Below are 19,289 nucleotides of genomic sequence, written 5' to 3' on the forward strand. Positions count from 1 at the left end.
AACTTCCTCAGTTACTCCCCTTGCTACCGCCGAAGGCTACATTAAAAACAGATTCTCACAGGAGCTTCGCTTTGTTCGGTGAAGGTGAGACTCTTGTTTCATCCTCTTAGGAAACTTCCGACCTCTCCCTTGGCTCTCTGTGCTCTGAGCTCATATTCGTCTGAGTGTTGGCAGTGTTTTCCTCCCTGTAATACAACAAAAAGAGGGAATGAAGAGAGAAGAAAGAGCAGCAAACATCAAAAAATGATCCAGCTTTTGAACACTACGGGGATCATGGGCAATAAAGAAAGGGCTAGTGACCTAGAACGATGGAACATGAGGGATCGAACGGTTTCCCTATAGGATTTGTAAAAGCCTTAAATTTCACACAGACACACAGACACACACACACACATACTGCGTCAAAGGAGCTGTCAGGTCATGAGAAACAGGCACAGAGATGAAGCGGATGAGACGTTATTTGTTTTGTGATGCTGCTCTTGTGTCTCTGTGGACGTGCGTCCTTGTGTTTGTTTATGTGTGTGTTCTGACAACAGATCTGAAAGCTTCCCTGACCTTTGACCTGTGACTCAGCTGGCCAGTCTCTATGGAGGGGACACATTCCTCTGGCAGAAACTGTAGCAATAAACCTCAACAGAGAAACTGGAAACGCCGAGCAGGACACAAAGAAGTCTCACACAAAACAAAAGTCCATTCAGTTCTTCAGCGAAATAAATATTTAGCGCTCCAATTGGCAGCAGAAGCTCTTGTTGTTGCAAAGCTCGTTTATATAAAAGACTTTGTGTCTCAGAGGAAACTTTCCTTTTAGAATAAGAGATAAATACATTGAAATAAAATAACAACAAAGTCTATAATTTCATCCCAGAGTGAAATAAAGAGGAGGCCAGCTCTTGTTATCTATCTGGGAGTATAAAGATCTGACTGAAGCCATTTGAGAAACAGTGGGAGAAGTGTTTGAATAAATAGAAATGCAATATCTGAAGGTTTTGTGAGAACAGTGAAAGACTCTAGTGTTACATAATGCTCCCATCTTCTCATGTATATCATGAATTGTCTATATTTATTAGCATTATGTAATCTCGGATGGTAGGATGACATAAAGAGACAGTATCTGTTATGGTTCGGTCCCAGTCTGGCTCTTTGTCCCTCCACCAGTCCTCCAGGTGCCCTCAGACTTGTTCCATGTTTGTTAAGACTGAACTGAGGGGGAGTCGGACAGATAAAATGTTTCAAGTTATATTTAAGGAATACTTGAGATACTGTTGCTTGCTTTATTGACTCTTGTAGAAACTAAGTGCAAAAGTGAACTGAAATTCAGAGCAACAGTTGTCTTTCTTTATGCTCTTACATGTGTTTACTCAGTATGACTTGTGCACTTTAAATTATATTTATGTGATTCTGAGACAGTTTGATTTATGAGGGTTTATATATTAAGAGGATTGTGCATGATTATATTGTAGACTTATTTTACTCATGGATGAAGTTCTGTTTTTGATTTGTCCTCAGCACAGAGCAGCTGTTGCCTTTTGTCTTTTTTCTTGTTTTCTTCAGCCTGCTTTTCCCTCCACACCGCCCTGTATTCAGTCTCGTTAGCCCTGCCCTGCTCCCTGTGTCTTCCCCAGCCTATCAACTCCCAGCCTGCCCTTGTGGCTTGCCACCTGTTCCTTGTTGTTTCATTAGTTCAGTTTGTATTTAAGTCCTGGTTTTCAGTTCAGTCTGGTTGGATCCTTTGTTCTACTCTGTTTGTTCTGCGTTCTGTTTGTGTTTTGCTCTGATCTGCCAGCTTTGTTTTGGCCTGCACGAACCTTGAATAAAGAAGTTATTCTTTAGCGTTGCTGCAGCCTGCAGTCTCCTGCGTTTGGGTCCACCTGCTCCACTCTGCATAACAGTATCACAAAAATACAAATGACATTGAAGGACACAGGAGCTGCTGCAAACGGCTGCGTGAAGATGGACTCATTTACCTCAACATCCTGCGTGTTTTTGTTTTTTTATAACATATAAACAACGTGATATAGATATCAGGTACAGGCTGGTTATTAGTGTTCATTCAAAGAACAATTTAATTTTAATTGAGGTTATGAAACAATTTATTCACATAGAAAACAATGCCAGCTGCCCAGTGGAGATAAAAAGTCTAAATTGGACAAATCAGGTGTCTAAAGCACCTTAAAAATATATGAAATGTTTATTTTTACATCCATTTTTTTTCAGGATGTGAATCTCTGGTTCCAGCTATCTCCCTGTCAGATCTCGTCACTGTCTAGAGATCAGCTTTTATTTTCTTTTTCTGGACTGTTCCCTGAAGTTGATGGTGACAGGAAATGGCCAGAGGAAATGCCAGCAGCTTAACACAACTCAGTGTTTATAAACTCAGAAGAGTCTCCTCCCTCCTTCGGCTGTACACATTAATCATCTGCCTCTCTATAAAGTGAATGCATTACATACAGTAGCTGCAGGGCTTCACAGCACAGCGAGACCAATGTGAAGTGAAAACAGGGAGCCTCTGAAATATCACAAAATTCAACAAACTTCTAAATGTTCTGGATCAGTTTTTTTTTATTGCAATTAAGATCTACTGTATATACATTGTACATTCTTCACAAATCCTTTAAAATAACAAATCAAAGAGAATATATAGGAGAAAGCCTAAAGAGAATAGTTAGAAAATGTTTAAGTGCTTCTGCTTTTTATTGTGTGGTTTTGTGTGTTTAAACCAAGCAAGTGTTCAAAACACAGCTGCTGTGAGTTTCCCAGGGCCTGCGACAAAGCCTGATGTTGATAAGAGCTCTACAAAGGGCTTAGTGACAAAAAGCCAAATACTTAAAAACACTTATGTTCCTCCCGGCTGAGGACAACCAACAAAAGTTGTGTGTGACGCACTAACTGTATAAGAGAAAGCAGTAGCAGCTGTTGATGCTGACAGATAACGTACATTACAATGAGAAACTAATAGGTCGCTCTGGAAATTGTCCGATCAAAAACAAAGCATTTCATTAAATATGTCCAGTACGTTCAAACCTAATTTCCCAAAATGGCCAATAAGACTTTTGCACAGTAATATGTTGCCAAATGTCATAAGTTGTTCTAATGTGTTGGTGATACAATAAAACCTGCTGATGTGATCAAATGCTGTAAATCTGATAACTCATTACTGTGTTATCCAATTATTACCCATTTGTAACTCATAAGGTAATCATTTTAATGACTAATACTACTGTTGCCTTCTAAATTATTATTTTCAGGCATTAAAAAGTAATAAATGTGTGGCATCAGAGTTATTTTTTAATTTCTGAACCTGAACCTGACAGCATTTTGAAACAGCGCTTGTTTACATTGCAAAATTATTGAAAACAATCTAAATTGGGAAGAATTCAAAAGGATATGTCCATGATGTGACGGGGAAACTACATTCTAACTGTGGTGGGGTTGACGTTGTTAGTGGTCAGTTAGTGGTCATTGAATCCCGGCATGGGGAAGGGCCTGGCGAATAGCTCCACCCGCTGGCGGAGCTCTGCGATGCGCGACACTGTCTCTGGATCCTCCAGCAGGAAGGACTTGAAGCTGGCCAGATTACCTGTTGGGAAAAAGTAGAAGCAGGTTTTTGTTTTTTTAAACATGTCTTGTACACTGATCTTACTAAAAAAAACAAAGGTCAAACAGTATATGAAACCCCCGACTCTACCATCTTCACTGGATAAGAGTCAGTTGAATGCAACATCAGAACTTTACACAAAACAGAGAAACTTCTTCTCTCACCAGTCTTCTTCTTCACATCCAGCGCAATCTGAATTCCTTCATCAATAAACTCCACAACCTTCTGAAAGTCTGCCTCCTTGAACTGTCGGGAGGTCAGAGCTGGAGCTCCTGTGAGAAATCAACCACAGATAAAAGGTTAGAATAAATAAAAAAAGAAAAGATATGTCAATATTAGGGTGAGCTCTGTCAAAGTTGATAAAGAAGTTAAGACTGGTGTGGTTGAGAGACAGGTGGTTGTGTTTGACAGGCTGACGGACACACAGACAAATATACGGACAGACAAAAGGAAACAGAGACACATCAGAGACAGACACACAGAAAGAAAACAAAGGGTCCAGTATCACACAGTCAGAGAGACTGACACCACCTATATGATACTGGACAGATTCTGCCCGAACATCCTCCATCCCTGCAGCTCTTTACCAAGAATAATCAGTTAACCAACATGTTCTGCACAAACTTTACTCATTTAAGTACCGAGTCTGAGTCCTCCTGGGGTGAGGGCGCTCTTGTCTCCGGGACAGGTGTTCTTGTTAGCAGTGATGGACACCAGCTCCAGGACCCTCTCAGCTCGAGCCCCGTCCATCCCGCGAGGTCGAAGGTCAACCAAAACCAGGTGGTTGTCTGTTCCACCTGTGAGGAGGAGGAGGAGGGATTTACAGTTTTTCTTTGGTTCATGGTAAAAATTTAATTCAGCTCAATTCAGCTCAGGGGCAAATGTGTCTGATGGCGACAAATTACTATTTCCCTTCACTCTCCACTCAAACCTTCATGCAGACAGTGATAAAATTATCATCACTTCTTAAAAAGTATTCCTCCTTATATTTTGGCTTTTCCCCATTGAACTGTGAAGCGAAGGTTAGTTGAATTTCTCCAAAGTCTTAAAATGAAACAGAATGCAAACAAGGTCTTTTTCCATCCACTAGGTTGACGCAAATAAAGAAGTCATCCAAAAGCAGTTGCGTCAGTTGCTTCAGGTGGTAGCAATGCACTATGGCTTTGTATGCTAAAACTAATTCCATAATCGGTGAGAAAACACAAAAACATAAACAAACTTTGTATGAATATGTTTTTTTTTAAAGTCAAAAGTCTTATGAAGTGTATGTTTATCATAAAAAACACTCCTCAGTTCCTTCAGTACCTGACACCAGGGTGTAGCCTTTCTTCAGCAGAGCGTTAGCCATGGTCTTGGCGTTCAGCAGCACTTGAGCGATGTACTGTTTGAACATGGGAGTGGAAGCCTGCAGGGATTGAAATGATGCTGTGTGAGAGAGAGAGATCATATCAAGACGCTCCACATGACAAGCAGGACTTGCATGTTTTATACATAAGCTACTGGAATTAAGCTGGTGTTCAAAACGTTCTTTTACCAAAAGGATTTTCTCTCCTTTTTAGATTTTGCAGGCTACTGTTGAGTATTAATAAATAAAACTGATATCTGGACCTGTTTGAGGGCGACTGCCACCCCTGCGATAGCATGGTTGTGAGGTCCACCCTGAAGTGACGGGAACACAGCAAAGTTCACCCTGTCCTGGAGGTCATACATCACCTCCCGACCTTTCTTATCCACAGACCGGACACCTTTTCGGTAGAAGATCAGACCAGCCCTGCAGGGTGGAGAGAAAAAGTAAAACGCAAACTAAACCTGAAATGTCCCTTTAACGTTTGTCACTTGACAATACACAGTACAGAGGCACATAGAACATACTAGACAGTAAAACCCCACGCTATTTTAATAACTTGACCTGACTTCCACCGACACGTTTATGTGATAAATGAAATGTCCAGACCCTTACCTTGCTCCACGCAGGGACTTATGGGTAGTGGAGGTGACCAGGTCGGCATGCTGGAAAGGAGAAGGAACAGCTCCTGCTGCCACCAGGCCGCTAATATGAGCCATATCCGCCAGCAGATAGGCATTCAGCTCCACACACAACTGAAACACACACAGTCAGACACAGTAAGTGATAAAACCATCTCCCATGTTCAGTCTTCTAAAAAATCTTATTTCATTGTAAACACTCGATCATCATCCTTTTAACTTGTTTTCTCTTGTTTGTGTTTCCTTTTTTATTGCACTTAAAGTGTTGAAAGTATAAATGTGTTTTCTAAAGTACCACTACTACTTTAGAATATAACATGGTGGACATAATTCCTGTCATAAGAGGTACCTTCTTCATGCGAGAGTAGTCGATGAGGCGGGCGTAGGCGCTGGTTCCTGCTATGATCAGTCTGGGTCTGAAGAGGCGGGCCGTCTTCTCCAGCTGGTCATAATCTATCAGACCTGTTTTGGGCTAAGATGATGCAGGAGGACGAGGACGGAGAGATGATTCACACACAATTGAAAGTGAGAAAATTGTTACTTCAAGGTCATTTTGTTTTTATAGTCTGATACCTTTTCGGCTTCACAGAAGAAAAACAGTTGGACTTTGATTGATGAATTGATATATTTGGTTTGAAGTTTTATTTCTATTTACAAAAAGTCACCAAAGTTACTCACATCCAGTTTGTAAGGCATAGATTCAAAGTAGATGGAGGTGGCTGAGATTCTCTTGGCATCTGTCATGTAGCCGTGGGTAAGGCTGAAATGTGGTGGAGTAGAGAGAAGTAGAGACATAACTTAGATTATAGTAGAGTGTGCATCGCAGAGTCTCAGCAGGACCTTTGCTGCATGTCGTTCCCCATCTCTCTCTCTCCTCTCATTCCCTTTCATCTCTCAACTGTGGCTATCTAATAAAGAAATAAAATGCTCTGCCTTCATCCTGCCTCTTTCCTCTCATCCACAGCTCCTCTTTAGTGGCTTGTACATGAATTAATTAAGACTAGGCCTTCATATATTATATTGATGGTCCTATCAGAAGAAAACTGCTGTCTTGTATTGTTAAGTTGTGCCACTGGGTGTATTGTTTCCCCATCTGTTGTTGTATGTCAAATATTTGTCTAAAATGCATCTCTTTCTGTAAATTGTCAAGATTTTGATGACTCATCATCCACTTGTTGGCCTACATCACAAATTCCAATAAAATGTTGAATAGTAGTATAGATTTTGGGAACCCTACCAGCTCCCAGCCATCCATAATATAAGTTTCACATGATATAAAAGTTGCATGTCTGCATTCATCTTAAAGCTAACTAGCACGTGCAGCAGCGATATGACTCAGAAATTAGTATTTGGGTGTCAGTTTGGGAAAAATATTTACATTTCCCACAGTTCTGTGGTTGTAGTTCAAGTGTTAAAAATAAATTCATTTCAAAGAGGGCGGTATAATATGACAACTCCAGGCTGTGTGACTAACATTTTGTCATTTATATTAATTCCTTTTGACGTTAAGTCCCATAAAAACATCCAGTTTCATGAGGGAAAATGTCAAAACCACAGAGGACAAATCCAAACTGTTTCATGACATATTTAAAAAAACCCATAATGTAACAACTGTCAGATAATGACGGACATGGATTAGAATTAGAAATATAAGATTTTGTAATTATTGATTGTTATGAATTCCCAGTGATTGCATAATATCACATTATTATTTATTATATATTTAGCAAATATTATTTATTTTTATTTTAAGTTTTTATTTAATATCTTGCAAGAATGAAACATTATATCATTAGTCAGTGTTTGGCCAATCATAAAGTACCTGTTGATTTATTTACTATAGAAAAAGGATTAAAACCAATAATAAAAAATAAAAAAATAATTACACTGAAATATCAACCTTTTGTAAAAAAAAAAAAAAAAAAAAGTGTTTGTTCTGGCATGGATTTATTTTGTCTTGGTAACTTAGTAACACGTTTTTATTTGCTTTATTTGAGCTGTTACATTATCACTTGCTTTAAAGATGAAAAAATAAACTATATATTTGTGCCTCTTGTGCTTAAACAGACAGTAAAACATGCACTCACTGTCCTCCGTCTGGCAGATCGAGGCCCATGATGCGGTCATGAGGCTGCAGTACAGATGTGTAGGCTGCAAAGTTAGCGGGAGATCCAGAGTACGGCTGGACATTGATGCCCCACAGATTTGGGTCCAGACCGAAGGTGGTGAGTGCCCGCTTCTGACACAGCAGCTCAATCTGATCTACGATCTCTGCACCTCCATAGTACCTTAGACAGACAAAAGACAGCGATTAAAATTTGATAGGAAAAATTTTAATTAAATAAAAATTTTCTGAAAAATAGAAAATTTGTAAAAATATTTCCAGATGTGTTGTCAATATATACATCCAGCTTCAGACTCACACATGGAAGCTGACAGTACCTTAACTGCCTCTCAAGTACTTTGCTAAAGGGCACCTTAACATTGATGGTCAAGCAAGTGTTATTCATTCACTTCCCTCTCACGCCTCCTCATCATATTGTATTGTACTGTAACGTATTGTATCATACTGTAATGTATCATATCATAACGTGCTGTATCGTATTGTATCATACAGTGTCGTATCATATCATATGGTGTTGTACTGTAACATATAACATTGTATTGTAACATATCAGGTCAGACTCTGGGAGTTAAACGTTCTGGTCTCTAACATTTTCATGATGAAATTTCACACAATTGTATGCTTGGGTTCCTGAAAATCTTCTAATGTTAAGTTTTGTAATCGTTGTAACAATACATTTTGGAAAGTACATTAATAGTGTAGTTACCTTTGTCCCGGGTATCCTTCAGAATATTTGTTGTTCAGACAGGAGCCTTGGGCCTCAAGTGCTGCACGACTGCAGAAGTTCTGACAGGACAAGCAACCACAGTGTCAAGATCCAGAGCCACACACACACTACATTTATTATTATCCTTATATATTCAAAACACTGTCACCATCCAAATATAACCTTTATTTACCTGGAGAAGGCTGACTCAATACCACCCCTGCTCTTTTTCAGCGAGACCCATTTAGACAGTGCAACCACAGTCTAAATTTGAGTTATACAGAGGTATCCAGTATGCAGTTTAGTTCAACTATAGACATCTGTCTTGCAAATACCAATTATAAAAACAATAGAATATTATATATATTTAAAACTGTCGCATAAATCTTACAAAAGGCAAGACACAGCCTTTTCTGGAAGCTGCCAAAATGAATTAAATTGGCTTATCTAAAAATATTAAAGTATTAGAGGTACTACAATCAAATTAAGGGATGAATATTGAGGACTCGTGCTAATACAGAAACCCTGTGGGGTTCAGCACAGTGTCAAGCCTCTGAAAGACACTTGAGAGTCAGAGGAAGAGATGGAACTGCAGAAAAGGAAATGAATGTAAATGAAATTTTCTCCCTGTCTCAGTCTTTTTTTCTCTCTCCCACTCTCACTTCTGCTCATCTCTCTCTTTCTCTCTCTCTCTCTGTCCTCCTCAGCCGCCCCCTCTGCCTTGTTATTATACTAAACCTGTCACTGTTCAGGGATCCCTCAATCATTCCAGGGGGATTTAAAACTAGTCCCTTATGTGACATAAAACTCTATGACATTTCAAAACACTATCTCAACACACACATACACGCAACCCCCCCCCACCCCACCCCCCACCCTTTGTCTTAACTAAAAATCTGAAGATCAATGGCAGAAATCAGTGAGGGAACCTAATGGGATCATTTGACTGTGTTCCTGAAGAAAAAAACTAGGGCTCTCCATTGGGAGTCAGCCTGCAGCGACGACTGACTGACAGCACATGCACAAGAAGATGAAAATTTTTCAGATGTCATTGTGACTGATAGTGCTGTGGATTTATAATTGCTGGAGAATAAAAGAATGAAAGCTCCTTTCTTTTCCCACAGCTTCCACTCAGATGAAATCAGTGATTTGCAAGAGGAAAAATGTGAAGGAAATGTCGGTGAAATCTCTGAAGAAAACAGTTAAATTCTAGAAACATCAACTCCAGTGACTTGTGGTTACACTGTTGAAGGAGGCTGCTCTACACTTTGAGTTGTTTTTCTTTCTATCTGTCTCACATACTGCATATTAAACACTTCTGTCCACAGTAAAGCACAAAGGATAATTAGCAACATCCCCTGTATTCACAGTATGAACAGCTGCTATCCTGCAGAAGACACAAAGCCACAATTTGAACTTAACATCCTTCACGCCAAACTCAGTGCAGGTAATGAACTCAACCTTGCAAGTTCACTATTTTATTAATTTGCACATACAATACTGTGATTATTGAAAATATTGGACAGACGATTTGCATATTTTAATATGTGAATTTACACTGAATTATCTGTGTTACATAGTGTGTGTTGCATTATTATAAATCTGCGTGGGTGTGAAAGTTTTCCATGAATTTTGCACACAGGAGCAACCTACACAAATTTCCACCATGGCTGACAATTAATCAAATGTAATATACTGGTAGTGATATGATCATCTTACTGTCTGTTTTTTGGTTGAAATTATATTCTGGCATCATTTTACCAAAAAACTGAATGGAGTAAGTGTTGTATATCAGTCCTTCTTAGAGTTTATGTGTCAAACACATCTGTTTTTCCAGAACAAATTTCACAAACTCTGTGTGATGTAAGATACTGAACAAACATTCAAGTCACTTTGGATCACTATCACTGGGTAGTTATGGGTCATCACAGTTTACATCAGCCTAGGCCTGAATGTTGTGTTTACACACAAGATAGTACATGGAAGAAGCTTTTCACAAAGCTTACTAAGTAATGTTTTCAATAATGAATAATAAATATCATAAACAGTAAAGCAAAATTGTAAGGAAAAATGGATCAAACTGATAATAAAACACAAAACAGGATGGTTCTGTGTCCCTCCTCTTAATATTTGGGGCTAACCTCTGATGCGATGAGCTCCAGTCCCCGACATTGACGGTCCTTCTCCTGCTGCAGGAGACTCCACATCTCTGGATCATCCTGGGCCAAGCTCTCCTGTCCCGTCCACTCGCTGCCGCTGCTGAGGCCTCGCCTGCACGGCTCCGCCATGACCTGCCCCTCTCGGCCCAAACATCCTGAAACCCTGAAGAAGAGGGGCTGCATGGAGTGGTGGATGAAGAAGAAGAATTTCAGACAAACTTAATCTCCACTTCTCAAGTACCAGTAATAAAACAATTCTTTGTCACTGTAAATAATGTGTAAGTTTGGGATAACTTTAGAGAGATGGTGCTGTATTTTATATGCTGTTAAAACCTTAAAGAGGACCTATTGTGCTCATTTCCAGCTCTGTATATTTATTCTGGGACTCCACTAGAGGTAAAAAAAACCTCCATATTTATCTTATACTGGCCCTTTATGCAGCCCCTCAATTCATCCTCTGTCTCTAACAGGCAGCTTTGACTCCTGTATCTTTAAGCCCCCCCTCCTGATGAGCCCACTCTGTCCTGATTGGCTTTTAGCTTTCCCGAAAGCTGCTGAGGGGCAGCCATATCAGAGTCATGTTAAGTTACCGCTGATGCAAACCCAACATTTCCTGCTTTACTGCTTTGTATTAAAAGCTTTTCAATTACCAAATAATGGGAGACTTTAATTGTGAAGAATTTACAGAAAATGAAACCTATTCCTCACTGAATTAGCAGAACTTCATTAGCGGTGCTAAAAAACGGCTGACACAACAACATATGGAGATATTTGGAGCACTTGGTGCAGTGGATCAGTTAGAACTAATGCAGGGAGGAACAGTACGAGCAGAAACAGCCATAGTGATGATGTTTGAAGAGCTGCAGATGACCAGCACACCTCCAACAGGTAAACTAATTATTTTAATTGACTACCTCCAAAACAATGGGAAAAACATAATGTTAGAGGAGCAGAGCAGTGAACTCGCCCGCTGTGCGTGGAATAGATGACCATATAAAGAAATCCATCATGAGCTGACATCAACTTGGGCTGAAAGTAGAAAAAACGTTGGAAACTGAGCATTCAGAGCAGTCTGAGGCTGGTGCTTTTTACTCACAGGGATTACCTCTACATACCTTTGACTCATTATTTTGACACTTTGGCCACGTTTAATATGAACATCCGTCATTGTTACATTATATATAAAAAAATAAGGAAAAGCATAAAAGGTCCCCTATAATGAGGAGAGAAATACCAAGCCACGGGATCTGATGCAACTCTCCATTGTGCAATAAACTGTCTGTTCAGAGTAAAAAAGTTTCCGAGGGGTTCTTTTTTGTTGTTGTCCAAGATTGCTCCTTTGTTGTCTTTTGAAAACGTTATGAAGAGTGAGCCTGTGCAAAAACACTTTCATCACTCGAAATTATAATACTTTGCACCGGGGGTTTGGAAACAAGGGAGTTGGAATAATGTGTCTTTTGATGTTCTAAACAATCCATTAAATGAAAGGCAGTGAAAAACCAAACGTGTTATTCAGTGGAGCGGTTATGGAAAGCCTTGGACATGAAAAGTGTAATGTGGGCTGGGCAGACACGCAGTGACTTAGTTATCAGGGTCTTGTTTGTTGAAGCCAGCTTGTAGCTGCATGATAGTTGCGTAACTATGTGTTACTTTGGCCAAATAGACAGATTACTGTTCAAGCATAAACATATGTTGAAGCAAGCCTCCTTTCATCTTTTTGTGTTCATTATGTTTTCTAAGCCTTGAGTATATTAAGCCTTGCATAAAACGCAGACTGCACAGTCAACTCTCCTTCAACAACAAAAAATGTTCTGGGACAAACAGTAGCCGTCTTTTCCCTTTTGACTACCTGAGATAATCACAGTTATCAGACAAACACTAGCACTTATGCAACTGGTCTGACACTCTGAAAATACAATAAAACACCCTGCACATCTTCAAACAAGACATTTCTGTCAGGGTTGAGATGACCTGGGGTGACAAGCTGACCTAGTTTGCAGTTATAAGTGATTTTAGGAGTGGGGGGGGAGATCTTTTAAGACAGATATGAGGGGATCTGTGCCTATATTTCAAAAAGCTCTAAAATGAATACATCATCAAAGAAATGTACTCACCCGTAGTGTTTGCCGTAAAGACAAAGAAAGCATTTCTGTGACAGCTGACGGCTGAGAAAACAGAAAACTTTTCAAGGTACAAAGGTTGAAAGTAAAATCAGTACTGGAAAGGAGCCAAGGACATGCGTACTCACTGTGTCACTGATAATAGTGACTGCTAGAGTAAATCATCTGTTTTATCTCACTCCATACCACTTCTTTGAAGAGGAAATACCTAATAAATCATACATCAACAAGAGATTAATCAATCTTAGAGTCACTCTGTATTTCAAAAACTACAGATGATTCTGTCCGTAAAGATCTGTCTATTTTGTTTTATTAATGAGCTAAGAAATCACATTTTTCAAATAGTAAATATTTAATTCTGAATTAAAGGTCTTCACTTCTGTTAATGAATATTCAGAAAACAAAATTCATCAAACACTACACACAAAGTTTCAGTATAGTTTCAGACAACACAAAGCTCACGTTTTAAAACTCATGATAAACGAATGCTGCTATTAACACATTAACACAAACTCGCCCAAACTGCATTCACTGACATGAAAATGAGTTTTTAACTGCGTATAAAAACAGTTACAAGTCAATCTCAGACCCATTTTGAAAACTGAACACATGATTTTGAAGGATGTATGACAGGTCAGTGTTTAATATTTCAGTTGCAGCATCTCAGAATCCGTCATCCAAAGTGCTGCTGGTTCTGCTCTGTCTGAAAGTTGTGGTCCGGACAAACTTTCTGCACCAGCCTGTAGTCGGTGCCAGTGAAGGCGATGAAGATGCATATAACCTTAAAGGGTTTGGCACAGATCCAGGCTGCCTGGGATTGGGTGTTTTCTGAGTAGCAGGTCTGACCCGGGTCATACATGCAGGGCTTGGTCTTCTTGGACCGGTTGGTTCTCTGGTACTCGATCCGGCAGTTGAGTTCAGTCACCATCACCATGTCCTGCTGCTGCTTCTGCTGGTCTGGAGGAGTGGAGCTGGTGGACTGAGGGGGGCTCTGGAAATGGGACGTTAGATCTGGAATCAGGACTGAGTTTTTGCTGTGAGCGCTCTGAGCTCCGGGATCCAGAACCTCCCATCCGACAGCTTTGGAAGGGGGGACGATGCTGACGGATATGTTCCCCAGACGGGACGAGTTGTGACGGAAGTAGACGCTGAACGTCCCGTTGATGTGGTCAACGATTTTGCCCGTCACCAGGAGGCTGAACTTCACTGTTTTCACATTGAAATAAAAATCGCCCCAGCCCAGGATCTTCTTGGCCTTTGGGGAGGTTTTTGCGGGAGGTTTGGATTTGGGAGGAGCGCGGTACAGATACTGATCCAGGGCTTGGGAGAAGTTCTGAGGCCAACCATAAGGGCCGAGCGAGCCGTAAGCAGGTGTTTTGTGTTTGGTGGAGATGATCTGTAAATACTTGGAGATATGTTTAATCTTCAACGGAGCTCCTACAGCATCTCCTCTTCCTCTTTCCTCTTCCCGCCATTGTGGGATCTGAAAGTCAAAGGGTTTGGCTGTTTCTTGGACCTGTAGAGAACAAAACATAAATGAAGGGCAGATAAATATTTGTAACCCTTTTCTTTCCATTTAAAGGGTCAGTTTACACAAATCACACACAAAAACACATCCAGGTCCAAAACGTCCAGGTTTTGAGTTATCAGTCTCCGAGATTTTGACTGCCACATTAATACACTGGAGGTGAATGAAATTGAGTTTGTGGTGCTCACAGCATTGAAAAATGACAATTAAAAAAAATTATATAAACTTTAATTTCCAGAAACATTCCCCCTGTCACACTCGATAATCCACAGACGTCAGTTTTCATTGGAACATCTTTTGACCAAAGAAATAGTCCATATGAAAACTGCTGACAGTGAGTTCTGTGGATTATCTAGGGTAACGGTGACACTATTTCTGGAAAGAAATTTAATTCACCTATATTGTATGTGTTATTTGGGTGAGCCAACTCTTCAAAGCACAGAATATCAGTGTGTACCAAATGTTTTAGCTAATGAGTCCATTTTTTTTTAATTAGATCTTTTCAAATTATCTTTTAAAAATGTGTCTTTTCGTTGTTGTTCCATTTCATTTCAACAGAGGGCAAAGTTGGTTATCAACATCACACAAGAAATAAATAAACTGATCTACAGTTTTTTTTTTCCATTTCATACTGGACATTTCAAGATCTCCAGTCCACAGCATTCCTTCTGTGCAAAAACACACTCTAAACTTTAGCAGAAGCCAGTCTGAGTTAGACACATCATGCAGGTATCTTCCAAAGTCACAGGCTTTCAGGTACAAAAGTCCCTTTTTGTTTTACTATCGTTCCGCTCCACAGCTCAGCACAGAACTGCTTTCTGCAGAAACACAAAGAGGAATTTTTGTACTACAAAGGCTGTAACTCTGGATTATACCCACTTCATTAGACTAACCCAGACTGCTGAAGCCTCATATTAGGTTAAACCTTGGAATACATTTTGTCCAACATCTTTTCCATTGGAAGCCTGTTAGGAAGAGATCTCTTAATGGCCAGTATGGACAGGAGGAGTGATTACATCAAGCAAAAACTGTTTCCATGTACAAATTGAACCTATCTTTTAATGTCTGACAGACCTCATTAAAATCATAGTCACACATATTTTTTTTTTATCATTCATCTTAAACAATGTACCAAGTTTGCGTTGGTTTGATGCATCCTGTTTCTCAAAGAGTGCTAGTTAAAGTTTCAAGGAGACTAAAGTAAACAACTTTCCAATATACTTCTCTTGCATATTTCTGACACGACTCTGAGAGTCCCTCTGAGAACAACATTATACCTGTGTTTATATAATTCCATATTACATAGAGGCACTTGTAAACAACTCCTCAGTCAACAAACACAGTAAATACAGTATCACATGTTTGGGTTGGATGTACAGAAAGTGACAAGAAAGATAAGAGAAATGAAGGCCTCTGGACCACCAGGACAGAAGCAAATGAAGGACAGTTTGACTGTAGCAACTTTACAAGGTAGCAGATAATCGTTTAAAATAATTATGCTTTGATGTGTCGGATCCTTGGTATGAGAACAACTTGATATTGACTGTGATCAATAGGTCATCTCCTTCAGGCAAGGACTACAGTAACGAGGAGCATGCCCACACACACACATACTGTAGTCACATTCATATTTCTATTAACACGTTTTAATTTGGCTGTCCTCCCTCATCCGCTCTCTCTCACTGCCTTGTAATAACTCTCAGTCTTTTTTTTCTGCAGGCTTTTCAACGCGACCTTGATGATGGGCTGAATCTATGAGCTTATTAATCAATATGCCTGGAAGAGAGAGGAACATGGGCAACATACAGGTCACTGTTGATACTGCAGGGACTAAAATAAAATAATATACATTTGTAGTATATATAATGTATGAACTGGGTAAAAATCTGCAAACTGTTAGCAGCATCCTTTTCATGCTGAGCTCCTACTGTGCCAAATATGTCTCAGCTGTCTCAAAAAGCCCAAAAAATCCCTCTTTAACCTTTCTCCTCTCCTTCATCCCCTTAAATACCCCAGTTTCCATTCTTGAATTGATTTGGATTACATACTTGAAATTAGTGAGGGATTGTGCTTTCATCTGGATTCACCTTGTCAGGTTATTATTTCAAATGAAGAGCAGTTCATGATTTATTCACTAACTGTATCGCTACGTTCTCCTTCCTATTACTGTCCTTCACATTCAAGTATCTCAAACATACTGTATAAATAAGCTCACTTTCCTTGGTCTTTCTGTAAAATCATAGATGAGATTGTGTACAATGCAGCTTATTTTGCAAAGAAATACTGAATGTAGAGAAACAAACTCCTAATAGGTTTGTAGAAAGTATGTCATTTATTGCAACTTAATGCTTAAACTGTTTTATTATGATAAAATATTTTGATTAGTGCAAGTAACAGATGTCACAGTGGTGACAGCAGTAGTTGGTTCTTTGTAGCTCAAACAGAGAGGAATACATCACTGACATACAGATAGATGGCTAATACCAGACTGTCCCTCTCAGTAAAAAATAGCACTGTGCAAAAAAATAGAAAAAGAAGTGAGACTGTGAAAATATGCATGTTCAGATTGATGAAGCCGCTTATTATAAACCAGGCAGCCACCTGCTGTTGTGTCTATTAGAATACACAAATCCCAATAAATCCAGTCATTAGTGAGGATGTTTATGTGACTGATATTTCTGGGATTCACTGCACAGCTGATATGCAGGGCTGTGATATGTTTCAATATAACATAAAACAACAATGTTAACAAAATGCACTGTGTTATGGATGCAAACTAATTGGGCCACCTTACTGATCGGGTGAGTCCAGGTGTCAGACTTTATTTTCTCTTGTTAAAAACACTTCAGTTTTTTAATGTAAGTGTGGATGCAGTGTGGGAGACGGGTCAAACTTTTTTTTATGCCTCTAGAGAATTGAGACAGAGTTGTGCAAAAAGTTCTGCGCACTTGTTGTTTATGACTTAATTTCTATTTTCATCATAATGTGTCAACGGCAGATGCAGGTTTAGGGTTATTCTCCTCCAGATTTCTGAATAAATAGCTCCCAGGGATATCATTATTTCTTACCGACATGTGGGATTCACATCACCCCTAACCACCCCAGCCATGTGTGCCAATCTCTGCCTTCTCCTGTAACCAAGTGAGCTCCAGCTGTGCCTATTGTTACAAGCCTAAATCTCCAGCTATGTGCTGTTCTCACCTACCCTAATTGGAGCCCACTGTGTGACAGCCATGTCATTGGCTCTGTGTCAAGATACCAGCACAGTGACTGCAACTGAGCAACAGCGGTGGAGTAGAAGCAAGCACAACACCTGTGCAAAAGCACCTGCAGAAACCAGACAAAAAGAAAAACCTGACAAATCTGAGAGCGGTATGCATTTTAAGGACAGAGAGAACATTCTTGCCATTGGCTAAAAAGATCCTTAAATGTGTCAGTTTTTCACTACTTCACAAAAAAATGAAGTGACAGTGTTTCTTAAGCCCTTGGGTCATAAAACTTTTTCAAACAGATAAAGGCTGTGCACTCATTTAGTTCAAGATATAAAACACAAAATTAGTTTGGCTTTGAGGTTTTCACCTGACAACTTCAAGTTAGAGATGTTGCAGCAGGCTGCTCATGCAGCAGGCAAAGTTAAGAAAGAAGATTAAATCACAATTATGCCTGAAAGAGAATTACAGACCACAAGAGTGGAACAAATTAAAAATTTGAGGATGGTATATATGATTTCCCTTTTGGGTGAGCTTCACCATCTAATAAAAGAGTCAACTTTGGTCAAGTCCCAAGACTTTCTCAAATTGTGAGATACAAGTCTTCAGTTAAGTTTGAATATAGAAAACCAAATAATATCAGAATATGATACTAGTACTAATTTAATTCCTTTAAATAAAATATGTATCAAACTTTTCAATAGAATAACAATATTAAAATCCATGTGGCATCTCAAATCAGTAGAAACCAAGTCATCATACTGTCAAACCTGGAGTCAAACCTGAGCTCATGTCATTTCACTCGACTCCTCACCTGTCTAATAATTCTTAAATTAAATTTGGAGAATTCACTCTGTAACCATTAATACATCATCAATGTATTAATGCATCATCAAGGTCCCTGTTACACATTAAAACCACTATAAAGCTAGTCCTGTTATGAGCTGTGAATAATACAATAGCATACAAAACATTTGTTCACTCTGCAGAAATCTCATTTTTGTAACAGAACAGTTACAAATATCTTAATAAATTATTGACACTGATCGATTCTCTTCACATAATCCTTCCACTAAGAAAAGAAGAAAAACCCAGTTGACACAAGAACAAAAAAGACTGATTGATTGCAACAATGCAGCACTATGATGAACAGTGGCAAAACCAGAACAGGAGGCAATCTGAGATGAATGAAATCATAATGTATTTATTTCACTGTACTAGCAGTACATATGAAGTAAATCCTTTACAGGGAAACAACTACAACAACACTTTGTGTTAGTAATGAGTAACACACCCTCAGGAGCAGAGCAAAGAGCGGCTGTTTGCTGATTTTACTCACCGCTGAAGGGAGAAGCCACAGACAGGTGATGGCAAAGTTCAAACACAGCGCCCTCATTTTGCAGCAACAGCAGCAACGATTATCCATCCAGAGAGTCGAAGAGTCTAAGAAGCAATCTGCCCGACTGAACAAGTGATGATTTACTGAGTTAAAGCCTACACTCACTTGAGAGACTTAAAAACCCTCAAGATCTGGAGTGAATATATGACTGAGTGCTCCTTCTCCCTCCCTCTCTCCCCCTCCCTCCCTCTCTCTCTCTCTCTCTCTCTCTCTCTCTCTCCATCTTTGCAGGGGAATGTATTAAAAGGACAACTGTTCTCCAAACCAGTTTTCTGCTGTATTAGAGGGACGCCCCTTTCCACTTGTTCCACAAAGATGTGAAGATGTGATGAATATCAAAAAATCTATTATGAGCTATACTACACAAATCTTACTTCAAAAACTGATGACACAAAAAACAACAGAAAATGTAACAACCCGAGAATATGTAAGTAATTGTAAGGACAGTAAATAATTAGGTGC

The 19,289-nt window shown here is 39.4% G+C and overlaps 2 protein-coding genes across 2 annotated transcripts; both read right to left on the reverse strand.

Moving 5' to 3' along the window:
- Nucleotides 1–2,541: 2,541 nt before the first annotated feature.
- On the reverse strand, nucleotides 2,542–12,823 carry LOC122982523 (serine hydroxymethyltransferase, mitochondrial-like; the record flags this gene model as incomplete). Its single annotated transcript, XM_044351870.1, has 12 exons — nucleotides 2,542–3,577; nucleotides 3,760–3,867; nucleotides 4,237–4,392; nucleotides 4,901–5,000; nucleotides 5,204–5,366; nucleotides 5,556–5,695; nucleotides 5,931–6,053; nucleotides 6,260–6,341; nucleotides 7,669–7,869; nucleotides 8,413–8,492; nucleotides 10,554–10,748; nucleotides 12,686–12,823. Coding segments are annotated over 12 exons (1,614 nt in total), but the record flags the coding sequence as incomplete, so codon positions are not given.
- A 182-nt stretch (nucleotides 12,824–13,005) lies between these two features.
- On the reverse strand, nucleotides 13,006–18,958 carry LOC122981678 (neurexophilin-2-like). The gene is made up of 2 exons (XM_044350341.1): nucleotides 18,768–18,958; nucleotides 13,006–14,207 (listed from the first exon to the last, which is right to left on the reverse strand). The coding sequence occupies exons 1-2, from the start codon at nucleotides 18,852–18,854 to the stop codon at nucleotides 13,365–13,367; spliced, it is 930 nt and encodes a 309-aa protein (XP_044206276.1). The 5' UTR covers nucleotides 18,855–18,958; the 3' UTR covers nucleotides 13,006–13,364.
- Nucleotides 18,959–19,289: the final 331 nt, after the last annotated feature.

This window comes from Thunnus albacares, chromosome 5 (genome assembly GCF_914725855.1).
Source record: "Thunnus albacares chromosome 5, fThuAlb1.1, whole genome shotgun sequence".
Classification (NCBI taxonomy): domain Eukaryota; kingdom Metazoa; phylum Chordata; class Actinopteri; order Scombriformes; family Scombridae; genus Thunnus; species Thunnus albacares.